Source organism: Ctenopharyngodon idella, chromosome 8 (genome assembly GCF_019924925.1).
Source record: "Ctenopharyngodon idella isolate HZGC_01 chromosome 8, HZGC01, whole genome shotgun sequence".
NCBI lineage: Eukaryota > Metazoa > Chordata > Actinopteri > Cypriniformes > Xenocyprididae > Ctenopharyngodon > Ctenopharyngodon idella.
This window is the reverse complement of record NC_067227.1, coordinates 7,042,153-7,057,313: the sequence shown is the minus strand read 5'-3', so window position 1 is coordinate 7,057,313 and position 15,161 is coordinate 7,042,153. Positions and strand designations below refer to the sequence as shown.

The 15,161-nt window shown below is 38.7% G+C and overlaps 1 protein-coding gene across 4 annotated transcripts in view; it reads left to right on the top strand.

Annotated features, from left to right (window-relative positions):
* Nucleotides 1–15,161, top strand: part of adam9 (ADAM metallopeptidase domain 9) — a 72,787-nt gene that overhangs the window by 27,279 nt on the left and 30,347 nt on the right. For all 4 annotated transcript variants that reach the window (XM_051903464.1, XM_051903462.1, XM_051903461.1 and 1 more), the window contains 2 exons: nucleotides 9,909–9,985; nucleotides 13,894–14,113. In XM_051903464.1, the coding sequence (XP_051759424.1) occupies nucleotides 9,909–9,985; nucleotides 13,894–14,113 (297 nt within the window). The remainder of the gene's footprint in view (nucleotides 1–9,908; nucleotides 9,986–13,893; nucleotides 14,114–15,161) is intronic.

The window sequence follows — 15,161 nt, the reverse complement described above, 5'->3', positions numbered from 1 at the left end:
TTATGGGGGAAAAAATATAGTTTAAAAGAATATACTTAACTGCAATCTAAATGTAATTTAATGTAAATGTTAATTGCAATTAAATCAAAATGTATAGTTTAAATTTATATTAACTTTAAACTTTAGAGTGTTTTTGACCCACTTAAATAGGACATCTTTATATGTAATTTCTTAAATGCTTCTATTGTCTTTGAAATATGGTTAAAGTGTGCTACTGAATATACTTACATTTATGGTAAACTGAAATATACTTACGTGATGTCATTTCTATTGAAACTTGTGTATCTTTTAAATATATTTAAAATGACACATTTTTGCTTAAAGGGGACCCAGTATGCCCATTTTTACTGTATAAGTCTTAGGTTTCCCCAGAATGTGCCTGTGAAGTTTAAGCTCAAAATACCCCACAGATCATTTATTAGGCCTATATCATGCTCATTTTTGGGTGGAAGCAAAAACACAGTTTTTGTGTGTTTTTTTAAAAATGCAAATAAGCTGCTACTCCCTGCCCCCTGTGCATCTACAGCTTGTGCCTCGTATACTCCGGCAACAACAAAACAGTAGAAATGGCATGGGGCCATTTCCACAGAACACATTTTTGCATTGCACTGTGCTGCTTTTCCATTATTTTATATGTAAACATGCTAGACGGACCTTGCGTTTTTCTCCCATTCTGTGTCTATAACATATTTTTTAAAAGTTAGACCTGTTTCACACTGGATGCACAAGCAGAGCAGAAGTAGCGCAGAAGCTTTGCGTATGCAGAGTGAAATCAGCAGCACTGTGCTTTCACACTGGCAGTGTTTGTCATGCGCGGCTGAACTGCGGCTTGTGTACTGCAAATACAGACAAGTATCATCCATTATGTGACCTTTTCAGGTGTTCTCCTCTTGACCACTGTCTGTCAAGTGCTTTGATTTATGCTGTGCAGCATACTCTGCTTTGATGCAACTGTGTTCCCCTCCTACTGTCCCACACATATTCATATAAGCTGCGTCCAAATTCAGAGACTGCATCCTTCGAAGGATACGAAGGTTGGAACGAGCGTTGTTAAACAGGATGGTCTAGCCTATGGAGGATTGTTCTTGTCGCCTAGCAACTGTGACAGCTGCTGTTGATGAGTGGCAGTAACGTTGGAACTGGACTTTTTTGAAAGTTATATTAAGCTGTCTGAAAAAAAAAAAAAAAAAAAAAGTTTCACAAACTGTCTAAATAAGTTCACCATGGTCCATTTCTGTATATAATAAAGAGTAAAACTATATATTCTTAGTAAGATATGTGAACATTTGAACCGCTTTAAACTTTTTTTTTTTTTTTCCATTTATTTGCATCATTAGATAATTGAGTAAGTTGAAACCCAATACTTATGTTTAAAAGTGTAATTCGGCAATTTCTCTCAAAAAAAATCCTGTCGTCACGGGAATTCTGGGGTAGGGTAGGTCACGAAGGATCCATCTGTTATATCCTTCATTGCACAGGAAACAAAGGATGCATTTGATGATATATTGACGCTTTCTTCTACAACGTACTCTGCACACACTCACACCTCAAGCTGTCTTTTTTAGTATCTTATTAAAAAAGCACATTTTCAGACATGAACATAACTGTTTACAAATTTGTGTTTTCGATATGGGTGTGTAATTTACATTGTAGAACAAAATGTCAAAGTATAGGCAAGTTTACCACAGGCTTTATTTTACATATAAATTGAAACACCCCATTATAAAACCCCATAGGAAACTCTCTAGGGAACTAGCAGCGATTAAGTCATCTAGGTTCTAGCCAGACCTTCAGACTGACGGCAGAAGGTCTGGACTCTATCGCAGCTTTCATTTGCCAAGAACAGCCCAAGATGACTTTTGACTGACATGATACGCAACCAATAGCCTTTTTTTTTATTCCGGGTCATGTTTAGGGGCATGAAAATGTAAAGTCGATGTCCCTACAATAACAGACCGGCATGCATGTAATAAATTATTCATTCAAGAACGTTGTGCAAGTTTACTGCAACAATGGATCCACGAATTTCACATACTTTTGAAAATCCAGCGTTTAGTTGATCCTGGTAAGCACTCACAGGGGAGCTCTGTGGACATAAGCATCTATAGCCCTAACTGGGCAGAGCAGATTTAGTTTCTCTTGGTCTGACGTCCTGAAAGGAGGATGACAAAAGGCCTGCAGTACGATAGGTCTTACCATATTAGTAGGAACATAACCCGGTCTTTATGCCTTTAAAAGCCTTTACCATACCAGGTGCAAATTCCAGGCATGAGGGAGAAACCGAAAGTGCTTGAATTTCTCCAATTCTTTTCAGAGTGAGACAATTCTAAGAAAGTTCCTCAATAGGCTCGTGGAGCTCTGGAGTGGAAGATGGTCTCAACAACCTCAGTTGAGAGACCTGAGGTTATGAGCTGGGCCACCTCAGAGGCCAAGCCCACAGTTTTCACAACTCTGGACGGGGGTGAAATATCAACCCCTTCACCTGAGAGAGAAGGTCCCTCCAGCTAGGCCGAAAGGAAGAACTCAATATTGGTACGCTTCGCCCCCAAAAGTGAACAGGAACTTCCTGTGTTGTGGAAGGATGGAAACATAGAAGTATGCGTCCTTCAGATCTATCATGACAAACTAGTCCTCGGACCTGATTTGTGACACGATTTGCTTGAGAGTAAGCATCTTGAACTTGAGCTTCCCTACAGAGAGATTCTGTTGGCGCAGATCTAGAATTGGACGCAATCCCCCATCCTTTTTTGGAACAATAAAGTAACAGCTGTAGAAGGTGGGTCTGTCTGCTGGGAGGAGGAATGTGTTCTATAGCCCCTTTGGCCAGCAGGGCTTTTACTTGCCTGCTCAGGTCCCACCACTGTGGGCAGAACCCCGCGAGGTGGGCGAGACCTGAACTGAATGGTATAGCCTTTTTCGACTGTCTGCAGTACCCAATGAGATATGATAAGATGTGTATCCCCACCCTTGATGAAGCAAGGGTGGGGATACACATCTGAGCTGCTGTTCACACTTCATTACATATATACTGTATGTATATATATATATATATATATATATATATATATATTTAGGAACATTTTGAAAACACATCAGATCTCAATGGGAAAAAATATCATGCTGGATATCTATACTGATATGGACTGGGTAATGTGTTAGGAACGAAAGGATGCCACATCATTTGATGGAAAAGAAATTATCAACCTACAGAGGACTGAATTCAAAGACACCCTGAAAATCAAAGTGAAAAAATGATGCAGCAGTCAAGTCCATTTTGCTGAAATTTCATTGCAGCAACTCAAAATGGTACTCCGTAGTTTGAATGGCCCCCAGTTGCTTGTATGCATGCCTGACAATGTCGGGGCATGCTCCTAATAAGACGACAGATGGTGTCCTGGGGTATTTCCTCCCTGATCTGGACCAGGGTATCACTGAGCTCCTGGACAGTCTGAGGTGCAACCTGGCGGCGTCGGATGGACCAAAACATAATGTCGCAGCGGTGCTATTGGATTTAGGTCATCCTCCAGGAACTGCCTGCATACTCTCGCCACCCACTGCACCAGCGTAGGGTCTGACAGTGGGTCCAAGGATTTCACTCTGATACCTAATGGCAGTCAGGGTGCCATTGTCTAGCCTGTAGAGGCCTGTGCATTCCTCCATGGATATGCCTCCCCAGACCATCACTGACCCACCACCAAACCGGTCATGCTGAACGATGTTACAGGCAGCATAACGTTCTTCACAGCTTCTTCAGACACTTTCACCTCTGTCACATGCTCAGTGTGAACCTGCTCTCATCTGTGAAAAGCACAGGGCGCCAGTGGCGGACCTGCCAATTCTGGTGTTCAATGGCAAATGCCAGTCGAGCTCCAAGGTGCCGGGCAGTGAGCACAGGGCCCACTAGAGGACGTCGGGCCCTCAGGCCACCCTCATGAACTCTGTTTCTGATTGTTTGATCAGGGACATTCACACCAGTGGCCTGCTGGAGGTCATTTTGTAGGACTCTGGCAGTCTTGCACAAGTATGCTTTAAAGTTTTCCTATATGACATTCCGTCATGCCATTGGACTGATTCCATACGTGCTTCATGACACAATCACGCAGAGGCATTTCCACAGCGTTTTGACGCAGCGCGAGTTCCCTTGAAAGGGAAACGCTTTTGGTGTTCATTGATACAGCCAACAACAGAACATTTAGATTGTTCATCAAATAGTTGAGACAATCTTGTATATAAACAAGATAGCAAACTTTGAACAACTCACTCAGGGGTGGATCTAAGCTAACAGGGCAGATAACATCACCAGTCGTGGGTGGGGCCTGTTATGTTGTGAATTAACAATGTATAGAAAATACATTTGGAGACACTGTTTATGATTTATGGGAAATATAAAAAAGTGGATGACTTTTTACCATTATAGGATGGTTGTGTACACACACTACTGACTCACATTTATGTTCAATCACCATGTAAAAGTGAATTAGTAATAGGTCCACTTTAATTTTTTTCCAGTAAACCACAAACATTTGGAAGAGTCATGGGGCCTTCGGATATTGTTGTAAACGATAAAAAAGAGTAAAAAAGAATGAAAAACATTGCTGTAGAGCATATGTTAAAGAGCAGCAGTCATTGTCTCGCCTGCAACCAATCAGATTATACAAGCATGTGAACTTAATGTTAGACATTGTCCTGCGCTGTGGGGCTCTGTTAATACTGTGCCAAGCCAATTTACAGGGATTTAAATGGACTTTATACACTTAATTTCAGTTTGTTTTAGCTTTCACAGCTGCTGATATACAAATGTATAACAATGTGTGATGGCTGTGTTTTATTAGCGCTGTGTTCATAGTGGAGTGTGTGTGTGTGTGTGTGTGTGTGTGGCCTGTGAAAACAAGCTCTCAGCAGACCAGATGAATCAGTTTGTGAACATCAGACACTGAGCTGCTCTAATGAATCACTATTTCAGAAAAACAAGAACAGAAACACTTGATGAAACCATTGGTTTCCAAAAAAAGTAGCATCACAGTTCTCTGGAGAAGTTTAACCTATGGGTTAAATTGCTAATACTTCGGTTTAGTGATATGAACAAACCACTAATCCTAAATATTAAATGTCCACACGTAACTCGTTAAATTTAATTTTTGTTTACATTTAAAAAACTTAAATGAAAATAAGAAATGTTGCCTTGGCAACTAACTAAAAATAAGTTTAAATTAAAGTACTAAAATTACTAAAACTAAAACTGAAAAATGTTAATTAGAGCTAAATAGAAATATAAAAAAAAAAAACGGTGGCTTCAGGGCAACTGTGCACGGTGGGCAATAGGCATTTAAAACGGGTAAACATAAAATGACTATGTCAAAGTCATTTGAATACACCACATTTACTGCAGCAGTTGGTACCCAAATGATCACAAACCACAACAGATACATCCATGAGATCGTTTAAATTTAGATGGATTTCATGTCATAGAATATCATAGAGTGTCATAGATTTCAAATGAGTGCAGAATATCATCCTAATCTGCCATGTCTGTGGTTTTCTCAGGGTGCGTTCACACTTGGCATGTTTGGTTGGATTAAAATGAACTGGTGCGATTGCTCTGTTAGTGCGGTTCATTTGAGCATGTGTGAACGCTGCCATTCGAACCCTGGTGCGCACCAAACAAGCGGACCGAGACCGCTGAAAAGATGGGTCCCAGTCCGCTTCCAAACCAACTCTGGTGAAGTTCGAATGATATATGAATGCAACACGGACCAAAGACATGTAAACGAACCGAAAACAGGAAAATGAGACCCTAAAAAGGACAGAATCCTCACGCATATTGTTTTTTTCTCGTCATAGTCGTGAGTTTGCCCATCACAGGCATCAGACGTGCGTCTCCACGCAGCAGATCGTTTGTGTGTGTGACGGATGGATTCCCGCCGCTGTTTTGACTCCTTTACACATTTTATAAGCTCTTCACGACTGGCCAAAATACCATCACATGCAGGCTACGCACGCACAATGAGCGCATTCACCGCAGTACACAGCATTGTTTTGGATGTTCAGTAAGTTCCGTCTCAAAATAGGCAATACATCATAAAATCCGACCAATCAGGTTGTGAATGTATCCCTATGCCTTTAGGTTCGTTATCTTTTGGTTCGATGATAAATTACCAATCTGAACGCTAATCGGACCAGGACTAAATGTTTTTTTTTTCTTTTTTGGTCCGGACCAAATGAACTAAACGAACCCAACTACAAATGTGAACGCACCCTTTCTCAGACAAACCTCTAAAAACGTCCAGAGCAAATTACACACTGTTATTTGCGCAAATTCAACAGTGCCCTGTATTCCAGTTGGCGCTATTTATTAATTTTATAATTTTCTTTTTTCATCATATACCACACATATTGAAATTAAATGAAAGCATGCTTTTGGAGCATAAGATTGGTGCACAAACGATAGCTTAGGGAGGTCAAAAAACACATGAAGAGAAGTGTTAGGATAATACAACATCAGTAATCACAGACATTTGCATTAAAGGTTTAGTTCAAACAAAAATGAAAATAAGGTTATTAATTACTCACCCTCATGTCATTCTACATCTGTAAGACCTTTGTTCATCTTCGGAACAAAAATTTGATAAAATCCGCTCAGTGAGGCCTCTATTGAGAGCAAACTCACCGTCTCCTCTCAAGATCCATAAAGGTACTAAAAACATATTTAAAACAGTTCACATGACTACAGTGGTTCAACCTTAATATTATAAAGTGACGAGAATTTCTGTGCGCCAAAAAGAAAAAAGAAAAAGAAAAAAAAAAGAATTTTCAACAATATCTAGTGATGGCCGATTTCAAAACACTGCATTGAAGCTTCACAAATCTTTTGTTTCGAATCAGTGGTTTGGCTCGCCTATTAAATTGCCAAACTGCTGAAATCATGCGACTTTGGCTCTCCGAACCACTGATTCGTAACAAAATATTTGTGAAGCTTCAATGCAGTGTTTTGAAATTGCCCATCACTAGATGTTGCTGAAAAGTCGTTATTTTCATTTTTTTTTTTTTTTTTTGGCACACAAAAGGTATTCTCGTCGCTTTAAATAATTAAGGTTGAACCACTGTACTCACATGAACTTTATCACATGATAAATATGTTTTTAGTATCTTTATGGATCTTGAGAGAAGACGGTGAGTTTACTCTCAATAGAGGCCTCACTGAGCCATCGGATTTCATCAACAATATCTTAATTTGTGTTCCGATGATGAGCGAAGGTCTTGCCTGCAGAATGACATGAGGGTGAGTAATAAATGACATTTTCATTTTTGGGTGAATTAACCCTTTAATGTGAATGTCTGTGATTCCTGATGTTGTATTATCCTAACACTTCTCTTCATGAGTTTTTTTTACCTCCATGAGCTATCATTTGTGCACCAATCTTATGAACCAAAAGCATGCTTTCATTTAATTTCAGTATGTGTGGTATATGATGAAAAAAGAAAATTATAAATTAATAAATAGGGCCAAATCACAAAACCTGCAAAGACGATTTTAATGTCAGTCTCAGGTAATTGTAAGGTAAATGTCTAGATTTTTCTGCTCACTTATGCAAGTTTATTTTAAACAGCCACTTTCATAAAATCATGTGAAATATACTTAAATAGGGTTTTTTAATAAACTTGAATTATATCAATAAATAATTAATTTAAAGACATATGCATCGTACATGATGTTCGCAAACACAGCACATGACCTTCTGTAACGCCCATGTCTAGAAAACACACTCTCCTCTGTAAAAAACAGATATGTTAGTTTGTATGAATCAGTACATGAAATCACAAGTGTTGTTACATTCACGCCTTCCCGAACTCCAGTTCCCAGCATCCTCCTGTTCTGCACACCTGTCTTCACTTCCCTCATCAGTCTTCCCGCCATCTCCCCGGATTCCCTGCACCTGTTGTTCCTTGTCAGCACTCCCTTTTAGTTGGACACTTTCCCTGCACTCCTTGTCTGTTCTCTTGTTTGCTTAGAGGTGTATGTTGTTGCTGTGTTTCTGTTATTGTGAATAAACCCCGTTGTTATTGTGGATCTCCGTGCTCGCCTCATCTTTCAGCATACTCCTATAATATGTTGGCTGTCGGGTAATAATAATTGTAACTCAAATGACATTTAGAAAACTAATCCTGTCCGAATAGTGATATAGTGTCATGGTTCAATTTCAAATGAGTGTGAAGATATCATTTGCAGTTCAAAATTTTTATAAGTTCATCAATAAATTGTTAATCAGTAAAAGGGTTAAAGTCCACTAATCAAGATTGTGAAACACACACACGTTTGTTTTTGTGAATTGTGGGGACATTCCATAGGCGTAATACAGTTTATACTGCACAAACCGTATTTTCTATCGCCCCACACTACCCCTACCCCTAAACCTACCCATCACAGAAAACTGTGCACATTTTTACTTTCTCAAAAAAACTTATTCTGTATAATTTATTAGCCTTTTGAAAAATGGGGACATGGGGTAATGTCCTTATAAGTCACCCTCTCCTTGTAATACCCATGTCATACCCATGTCATTAAACAAGTTTGTGTCCTGATATGTCACAAAAACACGCGCACACACAAACACACACACACAGACAGAGACACCCCCCCCCCACACACACACACACAGAGAGACTGTGAGAGTGAGGGGGGAAGGGGGGGACTACAGAGAGAGAGAGACAGAGGGAGTGTGAAAAATCCACATTCAAACCAAAATATCTGACTTCCTGTTGGTCGGAGCAAATGAGTGTAAATTAGAAAGTTGTCCGGCTTAATGAGACCAATAAGTGTACCGAGTTTTGTGACTGTAGGTTAAACTAACCCTCCACTTTTGTCAAAAGGTGTTGCTATAGAGACCCTTCCTCCCCGCCCATTTTTAAGGCTTTGCCCATGTCTACTGGATGACAATCCTGACATGTGTGTCGAGTTTCATGCAATTTGAAGCATGCTAAGAGTCTCAAAAGCATCCAAAACAAATATTGTTTGATCTGTTGCTATGGCAACAGTGCTTGAAAAATATCAAACAATAGTCACATTCATGTGATTGGCCTCCTACAATGAGCACACAGCTGAAGTTTCATAAAAATCAATCAATGTATGCAGATGTTATAACACATCTCCTGTTTCCCTTATCTCGCCATAAATTCGTTGCCTCGCCACAGCCAAACCGTTTGAGATATCAAAAATCTGCTCGCAATTTAGCATCCTCAATGTCTTGACTTCATGCTGACCGAATTTGGTGTTGATCGGATTAATCGCCTAGGAGGAGTATATCAAATTCCAGAGCATGCGTTTTTCAAACAACCCATAATAGCTGACTTCCTGTTGAGCTGCCGTATAACTTAGAGCACGAAAGTTGTTAGGCCCGATGAGGTCTATATGTGTACTGAGTTTCATATTAATACATGCAAGTGTGTTTGCTATACGGACCAAGTTTTCAGACCCCATTCAAGGGGGCGCCGTAGAGCCCCTGTGCCATGCCCGGGTCCCAGCCTCTGCGGCGTCCTAAAATTAGGTTTCCTCATTTATCTAGGTTTTTCAAGATCATGGGAACCCTGACTCTTTAAAGAAAAAAAACTGTTGTTGAGGGAGTGAATTAAAATAGGAAATGTCTTGATTTTAGTTGCTTTGGCTTATTTTAATGCTTGTCTTGGCTTATTTTAAATCATAGTGGAACTCGGCCCTGTGGTTGAGAACCTCTACCCTACAGTAAAACTGTCAGACCATCTAACTAGGCTCTGGTCCCTGACAAGCAAATACCTTGAGCTTAATTCAGGTTTTGAATGGCAAGGATGTTGCTGTTTTTTAGTCAAGGCTTTGAAATTACATTTTTGGTCTTGGTGGAATTTATTGTGGCTTCTTTCTCTCTGTTTTCCATCAGGGTCATTGTCATTACAGTGGTTACATAGAAGATGTGGAGGGCTCTTCTGCAGCACTCAGCCTGTGCTCTGGGTTAAGGTGAGATCACAGAAGCTTTACATGGATAGAGGGCTAAAAAGTGGACTATAAAACCTTTACAGCTGCAGACACACTTCAGAATTGACTTTCTTAATACATGTTTTTAGCCTTAAGGTACAGAATTAATGTTAGTAAAAAATATTTCATCAAAACATAAATACTTTTTCTGCCTCTGAAATTATTTTTATTTATGTATCCAAGGCCACACAGGTGGCAAGAAAATATGAATATCATATTTGTAGTCTACTTTTCACAATCCAGTCAAATCCCAAAGGATAAAATTAAGTAAATTTGAAGTTACTGTTTTGGTTGGAATATGTAACTTTATATGAATTTAAATCTAAATTTATCTTTGAAGTCGGAATTAAATAAAAAATCACCCCATCTATTTTCTAAATGCATGGTACTGATCTTATGAATAATTCATCCATTTAACTTTTAACATTTACATTTCTGTTTTTTAATCATAATGTTTAATTAAGTAGTCATAGCTCGATCTTCCAGTGAAACAAAAGACTTCTCCCTAGTGATGAATGCTGGATTTATCATTTAGTCCACTTGAAACCTGCCCCTTTTCTCACAATTGACCGTTCGAAAAGACCCACCTCCTTTAGTTACTGTTGCTATGTCCGATAAGCCATGCCGCTCTCACGCCACACATCTTGTTCTCACACAGTGAAAAATACATTGTGGAGCAAAGAGGACACTGGAAACGTATCGACAGACAAGACAGAGCAGGTTACTTTTGATATGAAACAAAGTCTCAAGTTACAAATTTTGTAATTTTTAAAGAAATTTAAACAATAAATACCATTTTGTGGCTCTTTAAAGATAAAGCGGCTCATGAACCAATCATCTCCTCTTACTAGTTAATTTATATCATCAAATAAACATGAATGAACCACATTTCAAACACAGAAAGATGTCAGTACACATAATTTTTCAAGTTCAAGTCCACCAACGTTAATCTACTAACTCCCCTGATTGCTTTGTCGGACAAAATGACGGATTCTGCGTTATGATTGGTTAGATCGTCTGTCAATCAAACTCCCGGCGAAGGGTCAATTAACAGCAAGCATGCATTTAGATTTGCTTCAATCTAATTAACAACCAATGGATAGAACCAAGTCCCTGCCCTACATTTTTCATTTTTTGAAAATTCATTTCACTCAGATGTGTCACAGTACAGAAGATAAGACCTATTGCTACTTTCATTTCATCATGACTTTAAAGAGTCGAAAAAGATTCCCTTGTCATTATATACAGGGTTCCCACAATCTGGGAAACATAGAAATATAAAAAAAAATTCAAAACTTCCTTTTGAATTCGGATCACTCAACATTGTGTCATTGTGTAGCTGACGCTTAGGGGGAACACCTTTCTCCAAACTTACTGAAGCCTTATTTATATAAGGGTGGTGCTGACCATCATTGCCTCAGAATCATTCTCCTTCAGACAGCTGCTCTGTCTTTGCAAAGCCTTCGCCAATCAAGCCTTAGTAGAGGACAACGCTCTACCAGTTGCTCTCCTACAGCATTTCACCTTTAAGGACAATGGCACAGAAAGAATGCCTCTCCTGTGAGGGACCCATTGATCTCCCTGATGTGCATGAATGCATGATGTGTATTCTGCCTGGGCCATGCAGAGGTAGTGCTAAAAGGGTCTGACTCTACTCACTGCAGCATAATGACAGCCAAAACCCTCTACCTCTGAAATGCCCTGATTGACAGTGATTGTCTTCTGTCCCCCGCCGCCCCTGAGCTGTGAAGAAAGAAGCAATGGCAGCCTGAGGCCAAAGGTTCTGATGATGAACTCACACTGGCTCAGTGCCCATGCTCACCAGAGCCCCCAGTAAACTATGCTTAATCCTGCCTCCACCAGAGGCAGTGAGCTGGTTTTGTTTGGTGTTTTTTAAAAGCAATTGTCTTTTTTAATTTGCCATGAGATTTGCTTGGGCAGAGTGAGAGCGTGAGACAGAGCCTGAAAATGTGTGTCTCAAGCTAAATGCATGAGAGTTGGCAAACCTGGTATGCATTTGTCATATTTGTAGAGCATATATTGTAATTTAGATTTTTAAGATGGACAAATGCGGTTTTACAGATGCCAGAAATGTGGCTTTCAAATGAAAGATTGGTATCAAAGGGCAAACCCAGGTTCCTAACTGATGACGAATACTTGACAGAGCAGCCATCAAGTGTTAGACAGTATTCTAGGTTATTACATGCAGAGGTTTTTGGTCCAATAATTAAAACCTCTTTTTTTCAAAATTAAGTAGTAGGAAATTACTAGTAGCAGTGACTGTATGAGCTAATGACCCGGGTAAGCTATTGTCTTCCTTCCAATATGTGGTGTACTCAATGCTTATGCAGCTTGCTCAATATGGTGATAAGGTCACTGTGGCAAGCAGGGCGGGGCTTCGAACTTCACGGAGGAGCTTTGAACTGGAAGGATAAAAGGAGGAGTGACGACAGTGAAGGATAAGAGAGGACCAGGTTTGCATTTTTTTTTTGTTTTATTGTGTTTTTATGTGGCAATCTACTATGAGGGGCTGCCGCTTTACATTTGTTATGTTGTTTGTTTATTTCATAATTAAATTATCGTTGAATGTTCGCCGGTTCTCGCGTCCTTCCTCCCTAATCAATGAACATTGTTACAGTCACTAAGCAAATTGTCTTCCCCTTAGGGTAAGTACTGTTATCTGTGTACTGAAGCGCTGTACCTTTGCTTTAATATGATCTTATAGCATCAGATACTGATGCAATATCGAGTGAACTGAACTCGAACATCTCTGTTACATAATGTAACTGTGTAACTGTGGTCAAGACATTGTATAAGCTGTCATGTTATATAGCTCAGATTCATTACAGACTATGCTTTTTCTTCAGTTTAAAGATTCTGAAGCAGTGGCATTCAGCGCCTCCTTATATAGCGGAGGAGCTTGCCTCTATTTTGTGCGCTGGAATGCCATTGGCCCGTGTACATAAATTGGTGTGATTCAGTAAGGCTTCAGTATTTTGGGAGAAAGACATTCCCCCCATAGTGTCAGCTACTGAAGCAATGTCTAGTTCCCTCCTCTCAGGGACCAAGGTCACATTAAGTAACTGGAGATGTTTCCAGACTTGTAAAAATTGTGGAAATTAATAAAAATCTTAAAAGATCATAGAAAAGTATTAAAGTTTTCTGTAGGAGATATAGTTTTTTTTAAAGTTATGCTAACTTTTGAAGTATGTCATTGGCATAATAGTCTTTGTTGATGTGATCTCTATAACTTTTTTTTTTTTTTTTTTTTTTTTACAAATTATTATCCAGTTGTCACTGTATTTTAAAGGTACAAATCTAAAACCCAGAACATGAAACAAACTGTGAACAAAATCTAAAACATGAACAAAAACTTGACTTGAAACAATGAACTGAGACATGGAACAAGGAACAGCATATGTACTTCAATACATGACGACTAGACAAGGCAGACATAAGGGCTTAAATGCAAGACTATGGGGAGCACATGATAAAACAAAAAACAAAAACAAAAAAGCTAATGAACAGACAAAGCTAATGAAACATGAACCAATGAAAGCAAGACACATACTAAGGAAACACATGACAAAATCACATGAGGGGAACAGGGAATCACATGACATGGAACCAGGAAACATGACTATGACAATTTTCAAAATAAAAGACATGAAAACATGAACAAAACCTAAACAGACTTGACAGTCACAAATGAATAGAAAAGTCATGGAAATTCATTGATCAAAAAGTGTGGGAATCCTGTATACACCTCTACTCAATCATTCCCAAGAAATTAGATTAAATTGACTCTTAAAGTTTCTAGAAGGTTTCCAAAGCTCTCTGTTTGTCAAAATGTTTTATGTTTATAAGTGTGTGACCTGTATGTACCTTAGGGGTGTTATCTACACGGAGGGCACCAGTTTCGGTATTGAACCGTTGGAAGATTCCTCCAGTGATGAGCACTTGGTGTATCGTTTGGAGGATGTAGAGACAGAACCTCTCACCTGTGGAACACCTCACTTTCAAAACCATGATGATGAAACGTCACCAAGGCAACCTACAGACAGCCATGTCCATAACATCACCTTTGGTCAAAGCAGCCATCTGATCAGGGTGAGTCACTCCAAATCCAAATAATGACATGAGCAATTGTGCAAGCTTTAGAACACAGATAATAAACAGTGAATATTGAACTCCTGCAAAAAGAAAATGTGTATGTGCATGTATATTACAGTAGTGTACTTTTGCATGATGGTGTATGTTCATTTTCAAGTGTTTAAACGCTCTGCACTGTCATTACTGGATTTCTTACAGTATTTCTGAATATTATAAAATCAAATTGTGTTTTAAAATTAAAGTCTGTTTTAACAGTAAGAAATAAAAACAATCTGCATATGGTTTAGCATCTCCACTTTTCTCTTTTGTGCATCTTGTAGAAAAACACTTTTAACTTAAAAAAAAATAAATATTTTTTCAGCTAATAGTAATAATAATAATAATAATAATAATTGGTTTTGGGTTTAGTACAGTGACAACTAAAAGGCAGTTATTACACTTGTCAAGTCAAGTCAACTTTATTTTTTATAGCGCTTTATACAATAAAGATTGTTTCAAATCAGCTTTACAGTGATAAACAGGAAAATTATGATCAATGATGTGTTGATTCAGTTCGGTTCAATAACTGTGTAAAGTTCATTAATTATGAAAAGAGTTTAATTCAACAATAAAGCAGCTCTGCAGAAAACAGTGATACATCATCCAGCTCAGTTCAGTTTCAAATCAATGTTATTGCTGAATATTATGTAGCAAATTAGCTCAAAAGGGAAATATGAATAATTAATCATAACTCGTTATAATTAATTATAAAAATTTGAATCAGTTAGTCGAATTAACTTGATGTAGCTGAATTAATATTACAATCAATTAATATGTTCGGCCAGCGAACACTCGGTATCGATCGTCTATGAACTCTTCAGAAAGGATATTTTCCGTGGCCACAAAAAATAACTTTCTTAGCATGTAGCTGTGATCGTAATAGTTATCAGTGACACTGGTTAATAAGCAGATCAGAATCAACTCGCAAGAATGTGCACGCGAGTTTTATTTAACTAAATGATGAACACATATCTAGACTAAACACACAAAGAGATACAAATCACGC